Source organism: Phyllobates terribilis, unplaced genomic scaffold (assembly GCF_046119375.1).
Source record: "Phyllobates terribilis strain yellow unplaced genomic scaffold, ASM4611937v1 Scaffold_5__5_contigs__length_657084704, whole genome shotgun sequence".
Taxonomy (NCBI): domain Eukaryota; kingdom Metazoa; phylum Chordata; class Amphibia; order Anura; family Dendrobatidae; genus Phyllobates; species Phyllobates terribilis.
Window position 1 is genome coordinate 548,444,092 of NW_027362765.1, and position 19,963 is coordinate 548,464,054.

Sequence of the window (19,963 nt, forward strand, 5' to 3'; positions counted from 1 at the left end):
AACCATCTAAATGGAAATAACAGCATCTGGAGGGTTAATCAGCCAGGGGCAGTGTGGGCACCGGCCCTGGCTGTTACCACGGGAGCTCGGCTGTAAACTTAGCTGAGCTCTTGGCAGTGATTGTGCAGTGAAGTGCTGGTGTTTCAGCACCTCACGCCGATCAGTTTAGTTTGATTGACTGACCAATCACAGCGATTAAAGTAATTGGTCCCCGCATCTCTAGCCATGCCAGTCACATACTGGTGACTGCTACCATCACTGTGTGTTTCCACATACAGTACAGACCAAAAGTTTGGACACACCTTCTCATTTAAAGATTTTTCTGTATTTTCTTGACTATGAAAATTGTGCATTCACACCGAAGGCATCAAAACTATGAATTAACACATGTGGAATTATATACTTAACAAAAAAGTTTGAAACAACTGAAAATATGTCTTATATTCTAGGTTCTTCAAAGTCGCCACCTTTTGCTTTGATGACTGCTTTGCACACTCTTGGCATTCTCTTGATGAGCTTCAAGAGGTAGTCACCGGAAATGGTCTTCCAACAATCTTGAAGGAGTACCCAGAGATGCTTAGCACTTGTTGGCTCTTTTGCCTTCACTCTGCGGTCCAGCTCACCCCAAACCATCTCGATTGGATTCAGGTCTTGTGAGTGGAGACCAGGTCATCTGGCACAACATCCCATCACTCTCCTTCTTGGTCAAATAGCCTTTACACAGCCTGGAGATGTGTCTGGGGTCATTGTCCTGTTGAAAAATAAATGATGTTCCAACTAAACGCAATCCAGATGGAATAGAATGCCGCTGCACGATGCTGTGGTAGCCATGCTGGTTCAGTATGCCTTCAATTTTGAATAAATCCCCAACAGTGTCACCAGCAAAGCAACCCCACACCATCACACCTCCTCGTCCATGCTTCACGGTGGGAACCAGGCATGTAGAGTCCATCCGTTCACCTTTTCTGCGTCGCACAAAGACACGGTGGTTGGAACCAAAGATTTCAAATTTGGACTCATCAGACCAAAGCACAGATTTCCACTGGTCTAATGTCCATTCCTTGTGTTCTTTAGCCCAAACAAGTCTCTTCTGCTTGTTGCCTGTCCTTAGCAGTGGTTTCCTAGCAGCTATTTTACCATGTAGGCCTGCTGCACAAAGTCTCCTCTTAACAGTTGTTGTAGAGATGTGTCTGCTGCTAGATCTCTGTGTGGCATTGACCTGGTCTCTAATCTGAGCTGCTGTTAACCTGCGATTTCTGAGGCTGGTGACTCGGATAAACTTATCCTCAGAAGCAGAAGTGACTCTTGGTCTTTCTTTCCTGGGGCGGTCCTCATGTGAGCCAGTTTCTTTGTAGCGCTTGATGGTTTTTGCAACTGCACTTGTGGACACTTTCAAAGTTTGCCCAATTTTTCGCACTGACTGACCTTCATTTCTTAAAGTAATGATGGCCACTCGTTTTTCTTTACTTAGCTGCTTTTTTCTTGCCATAATACAAATTCTAACAGTCTATTCAGTAGGACTATCAGCTGTGTATCCACCAGACATCTGCACAACACAGCTGATGGTCCCAACCCCATTTATAAGGCAAGAAATCCCACTTATTAAACCTGACAGGGCACACCTGTGAAGTGAAAACCATTTCCGGTGACTACTTCTTGAAGCTCATCAAGAGAATGCCAAGAGTGTGCAAAGCAGTCATCAAAGCAAAAGGTGGCTACTTTGAAGAACCTAGAATATAAGACATATTTTCAGCGTTTTCACACTTTTTTGTTAAGTATATAATTCCACATGTGTTAATTCATAGTTTTGATGTCTTCAGTGTGAATGTACAATTTTAATAGTCATGAAAATACAGAAAAATCTTTAAATAAGAAGGTGAGTCCAAACTTTCGGTCTGTGCTGTATATATATTTGTTGGTGAATATATTCATATGGTTATGGCTCTTGGAAAAGTAGGAAGTAAAAAACAAAACAAGAAAGATAAAAAAAATTCTGGAGTTGGAAAGAATATATAGAAACTATGCAGATTAACTACTAAGGAAAAATAGCTATATACAATGCGGCCGCACAGAAGCCTATAATTGACATAAAGGTCCATACAACTCAGATTGTGAATTAAAAACTATATATTTGTGTACATATTTTAGGAGTAATCAGAAAATGTTAAGCCTAATTTAAATCAGTAAAACCACAACAAAAATATGCAAATGTTATAAATGCAGTTATATATCAGACTCTGAGACATATTTAAATCATATTTCAAAAGCTACTCACCCACAGAGAAAGACTGAACGAGAAAAAAAAAGAAGAGAGGATCTCGGAAAATCAGGTGTCCCTTCATTATTCCTGTATACAAAACAAAAATAAAATTGGTTAACAGACCATGGTAAACTAATCCATTTTACTGTGCGATAACTGTGAATACCGAAGGTTTATTCGGAAACACATTTAAACTTTTTCTGATTAGTTCAAGTTAAGGCAATTTTTCAAAGAAAAAAAATAGACTTACACTTATTTAATTTACACTGTGACAGGAGAGGATTTCAATGTTACAAGAACAAGAGGGAACAATCTATTCCAAGCACCATAAACAGAATGTCTGTATTACTTGTAATCGCGCTATCTTAGAATAATGTCAATTAACATAACTCTAGAGACATAAACATAAGGTGTTCAGAAATTAAGATGGATTTTTCAACAGGAAAATATTTTAACAGATATTATAATAGTGTGAAATGTATGTTCAGAACCATGAGAGAGGAATAACCAAGTGACCTTATGTCCTGGTGGCAAATATTGTAAACTGTATTGCCATATTGGAAGAACTGTCCACCATGTTCTTATTTCATGTCAAAAAGTGTATTTTTTATTTCTAGGATACAATCGACAAGCAGTTTTTACTAGCATGATCTAATGTAACATGTAACTCACATATGATTAATGGAGAATTATTTAGTTCACACTGAGAAATACAATAACAGTCTTAGGTAACGAGTATCATGAACCTTCATAGAAGATTCACTAGAGACATAAACTTGATATTCACGTACACAACACATGGTGAGCTCACAATATTGTAACTAATGTGGGAATACTTTGATATGTTCACTCTATACCTCCCATCTCAGATGATTGACAATAAACAAAAATCCGTCTACTGTAATTTCAGAAAAATATGGCCACATGGTTTCTTGCTATGTTTAGAAGTTAAATTCTCATAGTATAGTTTTCAAAAACATTTGATATATTTTTGTCTAACATTTAGCATTTACAGCCGTAAAGGGACAGGAGTAAAAAAAAAAAAATCACATTTAAGTCAAGAAGTTAAATTTTACCCTAAAATTTCAGTTACTGGAATGGTGTAATAATGGGAATTGACCTATACCTGTTGCAATTGAAACCTGGACTACCTAAAACAACAGGGAACTGTACTGCAGGATGTCAATATAGTTGAAATGTTGCATCCTGTGGCCATTGGCATAAACAGGTTAAGGTAAAAAAATACACATCCAGTCCCCAGAGCAAATTTTTATTTTGCCCAGACAACCACTTAAAGTTTAAAGTCATATATGCTTTATGAGACAATCAGAATTAATTGCCTAATTGGCTTTAGCTACAATACTTTAAGTATTTTTTTTAAAAGCCTTCCAGCTAGTCAACTATATATACAGTAGATATAAAAAATTTACACACCTCTATTAATAAGCCAGGTTCTTGTCATGGAAAAATCATATCAAGAAGAAGAATTTCAGATCTTTTTTCACCTTTACTATCACCCGTAATCAGAACAAATCCACTGAGAAACAAACTGAAATATTTTTTTGGGGTGGTGGTGGTGGTGGGGGGGGGGGGATAAAAATAACAAAACTAAAATAATGTACTTGTATAAATGTCAACACCCTCTTATAATTGGTGATGTGATTGTATTCAGAGTTAGCCAATCACAATTAAGTTCATGTTAAATAGTAGTCAGTACACAGCTGTCATCATTACAGTGATTCTGATTAACCCCATAAAGTTTAGCTGTTGTAGTAGGATTTGCTTGATATATTCATAGGTGCATTTTACAGTAAAAGAAAGGTGTCTCATTGTTGAAAGTTATCAGTCAGAGAAAGAGAACAAAAAGTCTGCCAAAAACATGTGTGAAAATGTGTTTCGATCTGATAAGACCAGGGTTGAACTTTTTGGAAATAATTTCAAATGGTATATTTATGTTAAGGACAGACAAGAGGATTTCCGGCGGACGGCACAACATCCGGATAAAACGGGGTGATATAGGGGGAAGGAAGGCCCTAACTGTAAGGGATGAGGGAAGGGACACCTCCTGACCCAAACCTGTGTCTGTCCCTAAGCTTCCCATATCGTCCTTAGATGGGTCCTTCCCCCTGTACGTGATCACGTGCCTAAGCCCTCGCTAGCCCTGTACTTAACCTGGCTAGTGCGCAGGCCAGCGAGGCACTAGTCTCACCACTACAATAAGACAACACATGGAAGGTAAGACAAACAATGGGAAGACAAAAACATAGAATACACTTAACTCTCCAACATGAAACTACACTGCTGCAACAGCAACAAACACCACAGCTTCGCTAAAGACTGGCTAATTCAAAGAGGTCAGCATAGAATGAACTATAATTGGTGGTCAGCTGATGGATCATGTGGCAATTTAAAGGGAGGTGGGGGTGGCCCTAACCAACATCAGCTGACCGTCCTAAGAAGGCTGCCAGCAAGAGGCTAACATTAACCCCCACTGGACCAAAGGGAAAAAATACTTACAGCATACCCAGAGCTGCCACAAATCCCCAAATTATTTGTGACAGTTTAACACAAAGTCAACACTGCACATCACCAAAAAAACACCATACCCACAGATAAACATGGTGCAGGCACTATTATGTTTTGGGGCTGTTTTTCAACAGCTATAACTGGGGCTTTAGTCAAGATAGAGGGAATCATGAATAGTTCCAAATATCACCATGCTGATAGACTCCTATCCAAAAAACTGAATCCACTTTATTTTAGTTCTTTATTTTTCCTTTTACACCTCAAAACATTTCAGTTTAGCTTTGAGTTGAATAGTCCAGATTATTGGTTACATTAAACTTGGAAAGGGTTCTGAAATGATTCTTCTTGGTATGATTATTTATATTACAAAAACTTAGCATTTTAAAAGGGGTGTATAGATTTTTTCCACTGTGTGTGTATATATATATATATTATACACACACACATATATACATACAGTACAGACCAAAAGTTTGGACACACCTTCTCATTTAAAGATTTTTCTGTATTTTCATGACTATGAAAATTGTACATTCACACTGAAGGCATCAAAACTATGAATTAACACATGTGGAATTATATACTTAACAAAAAAGTGTGAAACAACTGAAAATATGTCTTATATTCTAGGTTCTTCAAAGTAGCCACCTTTTGCTTTGATCACTGCTTTACACACTCTTGGCATTCTCTTGATGAGCTTCAAGAGGTAGTCACCGGAATTGGTTTTCACTTCACAGGTGTTCCCTGTCAGGTTTAATAAGTGGGATTTCTTGCCTTATAAATGGGGTTGGGACCATCAGTTGTGTTGTGCAGAAGTCTGGTGGATACACAGCTGATAGTCCTACTGAATAGACTGTTAGAATTTGTATTATGGCAAGAAAAAAGCAGCTAAGTAAAGAAAAACGAGTGGCCATCATTACTTTCAGAAATGAAGGTCAGTCAGTGCGAAAAATTGGGAAAACTTTGAAAGTGTCCCCAAGTGCAGTTGCAAAAACAAGCGCTACAAAGAAACTGGCTCACATGAGGACTGCCCCAGGAAAGGAAGACGAAGAGTCACCTCTGCTTCTGAGGATAAGTTTATTCGAGTCACCAGCCTCAGAAATCGCAGGTTAACAGCAGCTCAGATTAGAGACCAGGTCAATGCCACACAGAGTTCTAGCAGCAGACACATCTCTTCAACAACTGTTAAGAGGAGACTTCGTGCAGCAGGCCTTCATGGTAAAATAGCTGCTAGGAAACCACTGCTAAGGACAGGCAACAAGCAGAAGAGACTTGTTTGGGCTAAAGAACACAAGGAATGGACATTAGACCAGTGGAAATCTGTGGTTTGGTCTGATGAGTCTTTGGTTCCAACCACTGTGTCTTTGTGTAATGCAGAAAAGGTGAACGGATGGACTCTACATGCCTGGTTCCCACCGTGAAGCATGGGGGAGGAGGTGTGATGGTGTGGGGGTGCTTGCTGGTGACACTGTTGGGGATTTATTCAAAACTGAAGGCATACTGAACCAGCATGGCTACCACAGCATCTTGCAGCGGCATGCTGTTCCATCCGGTTTGCGTTTAGTTGGACCATCATTTATTTTTCAACAGGACAATGACCCCAAACACACGTCCAGGCTGCGTAAGGGCTATTTGACCAAGAAGGAGAGTAATGGGGTGCTACGCCAGATGACCTGGCCTCCACAGTCACCAGACCTGAACCCAATCGAGATGGTTTGGGGTGAGCTGGACCGCAGAGTGAAGGCAAAAGGGCCAACAAGTGCTAAGCATCTCTGGGAACTCCTTCAAGACATATTTTCAGTTGTTTCACACTTTTTTGTTAAGTATATAATTCCACATGTGTTAATTCATAGTTTTGATGCCTTCAATGTGAATGTACAATTTTCATAGTCATGAAAATACAGAAAAATCTTTAAATGAGAAGGTGTGTCCAAACTTTTGGTCTGTACTGTACATACATACATTCACAGTAGTATGTCAAAGTTTGGACACCCCTTGTCAAAACTACTGTTATTGTGAACAGTTAAGCAAGTTGAAGATGAAATGATCTCTAAAAGTCCTAAAGTTAAAGATGACACATTTCCTTTGTATTTTAGGCAAAAATATATATTTTCATCTTTTACATTTTAAAAATTACAAAAAGGAAAATGGGACGATGCAAAAGTTTAAGCACCCTGCATGGTTAGTACCTAGTAGCACCCCCTTTTGAAAGTATCACGGCTTGTAAATGTTTTTTGTAACCAGTCTTTCAATTCTTGTTTGAGGAATTTTCATCCATTATTCCTTGGAAAATTCATCTAGTTCTGTGAAATTCCTGGATCGTCTTGCATGCACTGCTATTTTGAGGACTAGCCACAGAATTTCCATGATGTTCAGATCAGGAGACTATGGGGACCATTGTAAAACCTTCAGCTTGCGCCTTTTGAGGTAGTCTACTGTGGATTTTGTGTGTTTAGGATCATTATCCATTTGTAGAAGCGATCCTCTATTCAACTTCAACTTTTTTACAGATGATGTTATGTTTGCATCATTAATTTGTTGAAATTTCAATGAAACCATTCTTCCCTCTACCAGTAAAATTTTCCTTGTGCCATTGGCTGCAACAAAACCTTAAAGCATGATTGATCTATTAACATGCTTAATGGTTGGTGAGATGTTTTTTCCTGAAATTCTGTGCCCTTTTTACTCTCTTAATAGACAATTTGCAAATTTCCCAGAGGAGCATTGCGGCTTAAAAGTCTCTTCACCTTGACATGCTTAACATGTCACTCTCCACAAGGAGAAATGTTACCCCTTGGATCCCGGTCAGACGCCTTTCACTCAGCCAAACCAGATCTCATACTTTGCCCCTTTGCACTGATGAGGGGCAGTACCCCAAAACACAATGTCTGCAAATTGAGATTCTAGCTTTGGCTTTTATCTTAAGACATGTGAAAAGGCTCGTTAGAGGGTCGATATTGACTTTTAGGATTGTTACTTCCTATAGGTGGCACTAGAGTTCTAGTCCTCTTCCTCTCTGAAGAGACAATTAGCTTTTTTCTCTATACATACCTTTGATCATTGTTGCCAAAGAGTTCTATTTTAACCTCATCGGTACACAGGGCTTGTTTCCAAAATGCATCAGGCTTGTTTAGATGTTCTTTTGCATACTTCTGTTGCTGAATTTTATGGTGAGGATGCAGGAGAGGTTTTCATCTGACGTCTCTTTCAAGAAGGTCATATTTGTGCAGGTGTCTCTGAACAGTAGAACAATGTACAAGAACTCCTGAGTCTGCTAAATCTTTCTTACGTTCTTTTGCAGTCAAGTGGGGGTTCAGATTTGCCTCTCTAGCAATCCTACGAGGAGCTCTCATTGAAATTTTGCTTGGTCTCCGATACCTTATCTTGACCTCCACTGTTCCTGTTAGCTGCCATTTCTTAATTACACTTTGAACTGAGGAAAGGGCAACTTAAAAATGCTTTGCTATATCCTTATAGCTTTCTTCTGCTTTGTGGCCCTCCACCATTTTCATTTTCAGAGTGTTAAGGTTTTTAAATAGCTGGGAAATTTTCATCACCTAGTCTTTCCTAATGATGATAGTGAAAAGCCATAACCATAACAGGCTAATTAAGGTCTGAAATCTTTGTCAAAGTTATCTGAGCACACAAATCTCCAAGGGTGCCCAAACTTTTGCATAGGCCCATTTTCCTTTTTGTAATTTATAAAATGTAAAAAAAATTACAATATATTTTTTCTCCTAAAATTCAAAGGAAATGTGTCATCTTTAACTTTAGCCCTTTTAGAGATCATTTGATCTACAACTTGCTTAACTGTTCACAATACCAGTAATTTTGACCAGGGGGGCCCAAAATTTTACATGCCACTGTACAGGTCAAACTGTATACTACACATAGATATCTTTACACTAGTATTTAGAAGTCCTTTACTGTAGATCACACAGAATAATGAAATATTTGCACATATACATACCTGTGGTTTTTGCTTGTCCAAATAACTAAATTCTATAATTTTACTATTTGTACTGATAATGCAGCACAGAGTCAGCAATTCTCTAAGATGAAAAGTATGCCAGGTTGATGCTTAGACAACTTGCCATCCAGTACACTGTACACGAAAAGACTTAGGGGCTCCCATGAGGAATGCAATCTAATTACGTCCTTGTGACCTGCACTGATTTAGGTTTGAGGTTTGTTCCGCTGTGGAACATTTCTAAGATATAAATGTGTGAGATCTGACCTGTTGACTACCCTCAAGAGACTACTTTTACTCATCCACAGAAGGACCAATGACCGAGTGTACAATAGGAAGGGATAAAACACTGGTTACATTCTTAACTCAATTACCAGCAAGGTAATGACACAGCACGGCTCAACCGGTTCTTTACTATGGTTCTAAGACAAAATAAAATCTATACAAAAGATGTAAATTGAACCAGTACATCATTACCAATATTTAGACTTAAATTCACCATACTCTGTTCAAAACATAGTGACAAAAACAGCCCTCTGAGATTAAGACCTTAAAATTACAGCTAATTTTTATAACACTTTTTTTTATTTAAAACTAAAGTATGTGACCATACTTATTGATACAAAGATAAGAGCAAACACTAGTGCTTGCAGCATGTATATAAAAGACTATGGCCCCAATTCATCAAAGTGTTTATGCCAGATATCTGCCATAAAACACTTTGCAAAGTCACAACATTTTTGCGCAATGAGAGGTTGCGCAAAGTTTTGCAGCATTAGGTATTTCAGGCCTGTATTGACCAAAATAGACCGAGAAGGGGCAGGAAGGGGCATGGAGATAACCAATCATCTACTTCTTGACAAGTTGTGATATACCTCCAGCAACTCCAGTCTCTGGAGTATGAGTTGTAGCGAAGAGCAAGGCGGTATACGCCACTTTTAGGTTTGAGGTTTTAAAGATGTGCATGATTCTCTAACAGGCATGTGCCTCTTAGGCCGCATTCACACATTTAGTATTTGGTCAGTATTTTTCCTCAGTATTTGTCATCCAGGAGTGGGTGAAAAATGCACAATTGGTGCACGTGTTTCTATTATACTTTTCCTCTGATTGTTCCAATCTTGAGTTTGGCTTACAAATACAGATGAAAAATACTGACCAAATACTGAATTTATGAATGTGGCCTTAATGAATCAGGCATCTCTGACTCCATGACATCCCCTCATAAAGACTGGAATGTACAATACTGATCTTGACAAATCAGGGTCTTTATGCTACTTGAGGGAGGTAGGCAGGTAGGCATGGCCTCAAACACCAAACATTCCTAAGGGAAAGGGTTACTTAGGGTTATACTTGCATATAGTTAAGCCTTATCTATGTACAAGTATAAGAACTTTTTCAAACATCCATGCTTCATGGTTTGTATTCAGACCATGATATACAGACAAGTGTCTCCTTACCTGCACTCTGCAACCTCATATGTATATACGGGAGGCATTTTATTTGTAATCTGATGCCAGAACTATACTGGGTTCTCTAAATAATCAGGTGTCTTCCACTGCCACTGATGAAGCAAGGGTGAAACGTATGTTTGGGCACCTAGGACCACATCCCAAAGTAACCTGGTTGGACATGTAAGTTGCCCAGTAGCTACTTCTCCTTTAGTTTGGATGCATCATTATATAGGAGATCCTCGATAGAGTTCAACATTATATACTATATATGTGTACCCACTTGGGCTTTGAGCTTATGAAGCTATCTTTTTCCATTTTTGCACTTTTGCATTACTTTCAACCAAGACAAATGCATTCACCAGAAAATGTCATTTTAACATTTTACAACCTTATCTGGCCATGTGGTGTGTGACACATACTGTTTCATTTATGATGGAGGGACTCTGAAAGTCACAAAGCCTATTTTTATAGGGCCATCAGGTGGCCCTTACTACTCTTAAAGGGCCAGCAGTCAGCTATGCTTTGTTGTTCCCATTATTAACGAGTGGGTCTCCTATACTGTTATTGCGTATGCATTGACTGCAAGGGCTGCCAAAAATTTGGAGGCCTCCTAAAAACAATGTTCCCATTATTAAGAAGTGGGTTTCCCATAGTGTTTGCCTATGCAGTGAAGCAGCAGCTACCAAAAATTTGGAGGAACTCCAATGCCCCTTGCAAGAGACGTAGAGGTCAGAGAGACTCCTAAAAACAATGTTCCCATTATTAGGAAGTGGGTCTCCCTTACTGTTTGCCTATGCAGTGAAGCAACGGCTGCCAAAAATTTGGAGGAACTCCAATGCCCCTTGCAAGAGACGTAGAGGTCAGAGAGCCTCCTAAAAATAACGCTCCGATGACTAGGAAGTGGGTCTCCAATAGTGTTTGCCTATGTAGTGAAGCAACAGCTGCCAAAAATTTGGAGGAACTCCAATGCCCCTTGGAAGAGACGTAGAGGTCAGAGAGCCTCCTAAAAACAATGTACCCATTATTAGAAGGTGGGTCTCCCATAGTGTTTGCCTATGCAGTGAAGCAACAGCTGCCAAAAATTTGGAGGAACTCCAATGCCCCTTCCAAGAGTCGTAGATATGTTGATATGGTACATATGGTGGTGATATGGTGATGGAAGATGACGATTCGGAGGAGGAGGAGAAGAGGAAATGGACAAAATCAGGAAGCGTATACCCATGTCTTGGTGTGAAGACAGAGGAGCATGGGAATAGAGTTAGACCTCCCCAAAAAAAGACACTGTATTTGAGTTTATGTTACGCTGCTATCATCCAGTGGTGTAGAGAAGTCTGGCCTAATCCAGCCTTTCTTCATTTTTATAAGAGTCAGCCTGTCAGCATTTTTAGTTGACATGCAAATGTGCCTATCGGTTATAATTCCACCAGTGGCACTAAAAACCCGCTCTGACAAAACGCTAGCGGCAGGGCAAACCAGGACCTTCAAGGCATAGAGAGCCAGTTCATGCCACGTGTCTAGCTTGGATACCCAATAATTATAAGGCACAGAGGAATCACGGAGGACATTGGTACGGTCAGCAAAGTACTCCCTCACCATCTTCCGAAACTTTGCACTCCTTGTGAGAGCACCCCCCGCCTCAGGGCCTGTGCAATGGGAGGGTCTGAGAAAACTGTCCCAGAACTTTGACAGTGTTACCTGCCTCTGCTGGATTGCATTTGTGTCTCTCTTGCCTGTACTCCTTGGTTGTCCAACGAACTGTGACCTCTGCCGCCAGCGTTTTCAGATATGAATTTTTTCACTAATTCCGCAACAAGGGCCTTCTCATACTGCCCCATTGTATTAGGCCTGTCCTGCAAAGGAATAAGAGACATAATGTTCTCCCTGTAGCATGGGTCTAGAAGCATCACCAAACAGTAATGACTGTCACCCAAAATTTGGACAACGCGAGCGTCACGGAAAGGCAGCGTAGCATAAACTCAGCCATGTGTGCCGGACTGCAAAGAGGCAAGACTTCCATGTCCTCACCAAGAGGATGACTGACCATGCTCTCCTCCTCATCCTCCTCCTCCCTTTCCTCAGACCATCCAGGCTGAACAGACGGTATGGCAGTTGTGTAGGTAGTACCGTGTATAGTGCTGGAAACAAGCTCCTCCTCTTCCTCCTCCTCCCCCTCTTCCTCATTGTCACCCAATGAGGCTGGGCTCTGTGTAATCACCCTGTCTGGTTCCTTCCTCCATCTCATCGTGCTCCTCCTGCAATGCATCCTCTTTAATTGCGAGCAGAGAGCGTTTCAGAAGACAAAGAAACGGGATGGTGACGCTAATTATGACATTAGCGCCGCTCACCATCATGTTGGAGTCCTCAAAGTTTTGGAGGATTGTACATATGTCTGACATCCATGTCCACTCCTGAGGTTTTATGTGTGAAGTCTGATCCGAATACCGACAGCCTTGTTTATGCAGGTAGTCAACAACTGCCCTCTTCTGCTCACAAATACTTCCCAACATCTGCAATGTAGAGTTCCAACGTATGGTGACATCACACACCAGTCGGTGAGCGGGAAGCTGCAAACGCTGCTGAAGCACGGCAAGAGCGGCGGAAGCTGTAGCTAACTTTCGAAAATGGGAACACAGGCGTCGTACTTTGACAAGCAGATCTGACAGAACTGGGTAGGTTTTGGGAAAAAGCTGAACCACGAGGTTAAGCACATGGGCCAGGCATGATACGTGTGTGAGCTCGCCTCACTTCAGAGCTGCCACCCGGTTCCTGCCATTGTCACACACGACCATGCCTGGCTGTAAGTTCAGCAGTGTCAGCCACAGATCTGCCTGCTCTTTCAGAGCTGTCCACAACTCTTCAGCGTTGTGTGGTTTGTCACATAAGCATATTAGCTTCAGTACAGTCTGTTGCCGCTTGGCCGAGGCAGTGCTGCAGTGCTTCCAGCTTGTGACTGATGTGGTCATTTCGGAGATGGAGGCTGAAGAGGAGGAGGTGCAGGAGCTGTAGAATGTGGGGGCAACCCTGATTGACCCAGGGCCCGTCGGGAGGACGTGTTCCGTCTCAAGGTCCCGGCTTCCACTTTGTTAACCCAGTGTGCTGTGAGCGAGATGTACTGTCCCTGCCCACAAGCACTTGTCCACGTGTCCGTGGTTAGGTGGACTTTCCCAGTAACTGCATTGTTGAGGGCACGGCTAATGTTGTGGGACACAAGCTTGTGTAATGCGGGGACGGCACACCAGGAGAAATAGTAGCGGTTGGGGACTAAGCACCGAAGGACGGCCGCCACCATCAGGTTGCGGAAAGCTTCAGCCTCCACGAACCTAAAAGGCAACATTTCGAGTGGAAGCATTCACGAAATGTGTGAATTTAGTAGTGTGGCCTGTGGGGCGTTAGCTGCGTATTTGCATTCCAAGGACTGGGGTAGGGACAACTGAACGCTGCGCTGGGACAAGGAAGTGGACATGCTTGCTGATGGTGCTAGTTGAAAGTGTTCAAGGACAGGTGCAGGGCGGGAGACATCTTGGCATGTGCCATCCATGGACAAGGGATTGGCGGAACAAACAATGGTGTCACCCACAGACACTGTTGCTGGACCCTGGGGTTCAGCCCACTTAGTCGGGTGCTTTGCTGCCATGTGCCTGATCATGCAGGTGGTGGTCAGGCTGATAGTTTTGCTACCCCTGCTGATGCTGGCTTGGCAGGTGGTGCAAATGGCCTATTTGGGGTTATCTGCAGAGTCTTTAAAAAACAACCAGACTCGGAAGACCTAACAATTGTACTGGCAACTTCTGTCGCGTTGATGTTACAAGGAACAGTTGCCCGCCTTCTGTCTGCGGCCACCACACTGCTTGTTCTTGCTTGTTGTGGTGCTATGCCTCCCTCCCCCTGTGTGCTGCTGTCCTCACTCTGCATGTCACCTTGCAAGGCTGGGTCAGTGACTTCATCGTCCACCACCTCATCTTCCACTTCCGCACCCTGGTCCTCCTCCTGACTTTCTGGCAGTTGTGTCTCATCATCATCCATCTCTTGTGACAGTTTCCCACCGTCGCCTTCGTGTGGCCGTGGCTGCTCAAATATTTGGGCATCGCTACATGCGATCTCCTCTTACCCCACTTCAAGTGGAATGGGTGAGAGGCCAGAAATGGAAAATGTGAAAAGTGAACAGCTCTTCAGAGTGTCCAAGTGTGGGATCAGTTGTCTCCGGGCACTCGGCATGGTGGGAGGAAGAAGGATCAGGGTGAGGAATATGCAGTCTAGACTCACGGCTTCTGAGATTTGACAGTGTGGAAGACAGGGTGGTGGTGGTGGCTAAGTGACTGGAAGCATTATCTTCTATCCAACCAATAACCTTTTCACACTGCTCTGTGTTCAATAGTGGTGTTCGCGGTCCCCTATTAATTGGGACAGGAAGGTTGAGCGAGAAGATGTAAGTGTTTGTTGTGGCACAATTTCAGCTTGCCCACTGCCCTGTCCTTGTCACCATCATGTCCACTTCCCCGTCACTCGCCACGCGACTTGCCCATTTTAAATGGAGGACAATGTTTTCCACGTTCACTACAAAAGGCTGGATTTGAACCACAGTGATATGTGATACGTGTGACGGAAAGCCACAGTTTTAAATAGCTGGCCTGTAGGTAACTATTTTTCACAGCGACCTGGTGTCAATAACTTTACTAACACACTGCAACAAAATTTACATGGAAGCCAGAAATGGCTGAATATGGAGCAAATTTATATGTGATACGTGTGACAGAAAACCACAGTTTTAAATAGCTGGCCTGTAGGTTACTATTCTTCACAGTGACCTGGTGTCAATAACTTCACTGACACACTGCAACAAAATTTACATGGAGGCCAGAAATGGCTGAAAATGGAGCGAACTTATATGTGATACGTGTGACAGAAAACCACAGTTTTAAATAGCTGGCCTGTAGGTTACTATTTTTCACAGCAACCTGGTGTCAATAACTTCACTGACACACTGCAACAAAATTGACATGGAGGCCAGAAATGGCTGAAAATGGAGCGAACTTATATGTGATACGTGTGTCAGAAAACCACAGTTTTAAATAGCTGGCCAGTAGGTTACTATTTTTCACAGCAACCTGGTGTCAATAACTTCACTGACACACTGCAACAAAATTTACATAGAGTCCAATATTTTCCACGTTCACTACAAATTTCTGGATTTTTATCGCTGTTATATGGAAACAAACTGGCCATAGTCTGCAGTGCTAACAAGCAAATGGAGCAGAAAAACTGTATTCTCTGGATTGCTTTTTAACCAAATAATCAGGATTAAGATAGAAAAAATAATTATCCCTGGCCCCTGATAACTAGGGCTAATTGTAGAAATATCTGTAACAGCAGCAGCAGACAAAACTGGAATGGAGTCTCTTGTGCTGTATTATACACTGCAGTCTGTCACATACACTGCCTGCCTAGCTCTGATAAACAGTACAGACCAAAAGTTTGGACACACCTTCTCATTTAAAGATTTTCTGTATTTTCATGACTTTGAAAATTGTACATTTACACTGAAGGCATCAAAACTATGAATTAACACATGTGGAATTATATACTTAACAAAAAAGTGTGAAACAACTGAAAATATGTATTTTATTCTAGGTTCTTCAAAGTAGCCACCTTTTGCTTTGATGACTGCTTTGCACACTCTTGGCATTCTCTTGATGAGCTTCAAGAGGTAGTCACCGGAAATGGTCTTCCAACAATCTTGAAGGAGTTCCCAGAGTTGCTTAGCACTTTTTGGCCCTTTTGCCTTCACCCTGCGGTCCAGCTCACCCCAAACCATCTCGATTGGGTTCAGGTCTGGTTACTGTGGAGGCCAGGTCATCTGGCCTAGAACCCCATCACTCTCGTTCTTGGTCAAATAGCCGTTACACAGCCTGGAGGTGTGTTTGGGGTCATTGTTCTGTTGAAAAATAAATGATGGTCCAACTAAACGCAAACCGGATGGAATAGCATGCCGCTGCAAGATGGTGTGGTAGCCATGCTGGTTCAGTATGCCTTCAATTTTTAATAAATTCTCAACAGTATCAGCAGCAAAGTACCTCCACAACATCACACCTCCTCCTCCATGCTTCACAGTGGGAACCAGGAGTGTAGAGTCCATCCGTTCACCTTTTCTGCATCACACAAAGACACGGTGGTTGGAACCAAAGATCTCATATTTGGGCTCATCAGACCAAAGCACAGATTTCCACTGGTCTAATGTCCATTTCTTGTGTTCTTTAGCCCAAACAAGTCTCTTCTGCTTGTTGCCTGTCCTTAGCAGTGCTTTCCTAGCAGCTATTTTACCATGAAGGCCTGCTACACAAAGTCTCCTCTTAAAAGTTGTTGTAGAGATGTGTCTGCTGCTAGAGCTCTGTGTGGCATTGACCTGGTCTCTAATCTGAGCTGCTGTTAACCTGCGATTTCTGAGGCTGGTGACTAGTGTTGAGCCACCCCCGTAGTGTTCGAGTTCGGTTCGGTCCATCGAACACCCTTGTGTTCGCCGAACTGTTCGTCAAACTGTTCGTCGAACACCTTCGAACACCATTAAAACCAATGGCAGGCAAACAAAAACACATAGAAACACATAGAAAACACCTTCAAAGGTGTCGAAAAGCTGACAAACTGCTCAGAAGACATAACTAACACATGGAAAAGTGACAAGTACATATAGTCATGCGAAAAGAAAAGAGGCGGAGGAGTAAAAGGAGGGGGAGACACAGATATAGGCATGTCATGCCCTTCTAAAATCCAAAAAGTGAGAAGCCGACACGGCCAGTCCGTTCCTGCCCGTGCCACCTCCGTTTGTGCCAGAGCCGAGGTGGACCCTGAAGGCCAGCCCCCCTCTCCCAATACTGGTGCCTGTCCGCTGGTGGGTCGAGCGAGCCCCCCTGTGGTGGAGGCAGCTCTAAGCTTTTTAATTTAAATTGTCTCTCTAATTTGAATGAATACACTTTAAATCCTTTTACAAGGATCTATTGAAGGGCAAGTCTCATGCCAGCAGTCGCGTAATTCCAGCTCCAGTAGTGTCCACTAAAGCTGCTGCAGTTAAAAAGCTTTTATAAGGATCGAGCTCGGCTGTCCACCGCAAGGCGTTCTACCGCAAGTCTCAGCCGATATGCCTTGGGGTGCCTCCTGATGCTCTTCACTGAGTATCCTGTGGTCCCGAAGCATTTCCTTTGAAAAAATTAAGTGTCCTAACTACAGGTGGTGTAGCTTGCTAAACAGCCGGGATAATCCGCTGACTAGCAGACACTGCTACTAGGCACAAAGTATTTCCTGGGCTAGATGCAGTTAAAATTTGTAATTAGATACTCTCGTTGAATGCTGAGAAAGCATTCCATAGAGTCTCCTGGCACGCCATATATTATTCTCTTAAAAAGCTTGGGGTAGGGGTCTAGGGGACCCTTTTATAGCCAAAATCACGGCCCTGTATCGCAATGCATCACCTAGGCTGAAGATAAATGGAACTGTAGCACCCCGAGGGCTCGGTTGCTGCAGAGGTATTGCATCTCACCCAGAGGTGTGATATCTCACTCTCAGGTAAGGATAGAGTGTGGATCAGGACCCGACACCTGCATGCATTACACCACATTGCCGTGGGGCAGGGCGACCAATATGCCCCTGAGATGGGCACGACAGTCCCTGTACCTGGCTGGAGTGGGGGGAGGGAACACTGAGGAAGGGGAACCCTGTAGTGCAGGAGCAGGGAGGAAGCAGTTCCTGGGTGCATTGAGAAAGGAGTATAAAAGGTGGGCACCATCTTAGTTCAGTGCAGAGAAGTCTGAGCAGAAGTGACAGGGAGCAGGGGCTCTGCATGAGCTCTACTCCACAGGCAGGCCTAGTAACAGAGGCCCAGGCCTGAAAGAGGGAGAAGGAAGGAAGAGGAGCAGAGAAGGCTCCAGGAACGAGAACGAAGGGATCCCAGGGGTGTGGACGGGCGAGTCACCACCGCACGCCCGAATCCACCTGCGTGGAGGGGTCAGGCCAAAGGGGGAGACCGGTCCCCGAAACTAGTGGAGGCAGGAAATGACCCTCAGCTAGAAACCGGAGGCTGTGACATTTTATGTGGCGCAGCCCCTCGCTACACCCGCTAGGAGGGCAGCACATAGGGTCACGGAAACTGGCGCCAAGTTTACCAAGAGGAGGCCCAAGGCAGCCGGACAGAACGGTTGGTAAGAAAGGCCAGACAAAGGACACACAAAGGGGGTCCTGTGAAGCACTCCAAAGTTATCTGGGAGTTGTCTGAGCCCCTCACCTGGTGAGCACAGTACGACGTGGGCAGCCGTTACCTGCAGAAGTGGTCTGGATAATAAGAACTGTGAATAAAGGCCCTGGACTGCATCACTGACTCCGTGTCGTTACTGCTGCTGCCCTGCACCATCACCCCCATCCTCCGCATACACTGCCCTGAGGCTATACTCCTCCCGTGGGGAGTTATGCTACGCTCTGCTGCACCCACAACACCAGCCTCAGCGGTCTGCCCTGCAGCGGCGGTTCCCTCTGACCGCAATCCACGGGTGGCGTAGTCGGACATTTAAACATCAAAACCACATAAATAGTTCCGCCACTGGTTTGACCGCCCTGAGCCATGGAACCGGGTCGCCGCCACGGAGAATACAACCACCAGCATCCACCAAAAAGGGTCCGGCTCCGGATGTCCCAAGGCCCAGGGGGCGCGTCAGAACATTTTCATCACCTTTCATAATCACCAATGGGACAAGGCAGGGATGCCCTCTGTCCCCTCTCTTATACATCCTAGTGACGGAGCACCTGCTCTCATCAATTCGCCATAACCCCAATATTAGGTGGATTGAGGTGGGAGGCACCGAGTACAAGTGCTCTGCATTTGCTGATGATGTCAATCACATATATCCATCAGCAGGCTGTTATGGCTGAAATAGATCACTTTGTTACATGGTCAAATTTTAAAATCAATACAGCGAAGTCCGAGGCCCTCGATGTCTCCCACCCCAAATCCATACAGGATTCCATCCAGTCCAACTTTCCCTTTGCCTGGCCCTCACAGGGTATCAAATTCTTAGGAATTCCTATTCATAGAGACCTCTCCCGTCTATGTTATCTTAATTTTGGGCCCTTTATTGAACAACTCCATACAGACCACGGTGGGCAAGTTAGAACTGTAAGATTCACTACGTGAACCACTGGTGTTTTGTGGAAAAGCACATGTACACTGTGTTCCAAATTATTATGCAAAAAGTGTTTAGGAGTGATAAGGGAAGAATTTGTTTGTTTGTCAGTTAAACTCATTGATGGTGATGTGTGTCAGGGCTCTTTATATCACTGTAAGCAATTGCAGACACCTGTGCTAATTAGTTTGGCAGGTGTGTCCAATGAACGGCAAGACTACTTAAGAAGGCTGTCCCACATTATTAAGCAGCCTACATTTTCTGCCAAAATGGGAAAGAAAAAGGATGTGTCGGCTGCTGAGAAGCAACAAATTGTGGAGTGTTTAGGTCAAGGCATGACTACAATCAACATTGTGCGAAGATCAGGATGAAGTGTCTTGGCAATCAAGAAGTATGTAGCTGATTCACAGTACACACGTGTGCGTGCTGATAAGGACAAATTGAGGACTCTTTCCTACAGGCAATTACGTCAGGTTAAAAGAGCAGCGGCAAAAAAGCCTTGTCATAGCAGCAGACAAGTTTTTGAAGCTGCTGGTGCCTCCAACGTCCCCCCAACAACAAGATGCAGGGTCCTTCAGAGGTTTGCAGCTGTGTT

At 43.2% G+C, this 19,963-nt stretch overlaps 1 protein-coding gene across 2 annotated transcripts in view; it reads right to left on the reverse strand.

The window, feature by feature from the left end:
• The window catches only part of CDH23 (cadherin related 23), a 1,802,240-nt gene that overhangs the window by 1,574,001 nt on the left and 208,276 nt on the right, over nt 1-19,963 (reverse strand). For both annotated transcript variants that reach the window (XM_073685852.1, XM_073685853.1), the window contains exon 2: nt 2,276-2,347. In XM_073685852.1, the coding sequence (XP_073541953.1) occupies nt 2,276-2,342 (67 nt within the window). In that variant the 5' untranslated portion in view covers nt 2,343-2,347. The remainder of the gene's footprint in view (nt 1-2,275; nt 2,348-19,963) is intronic.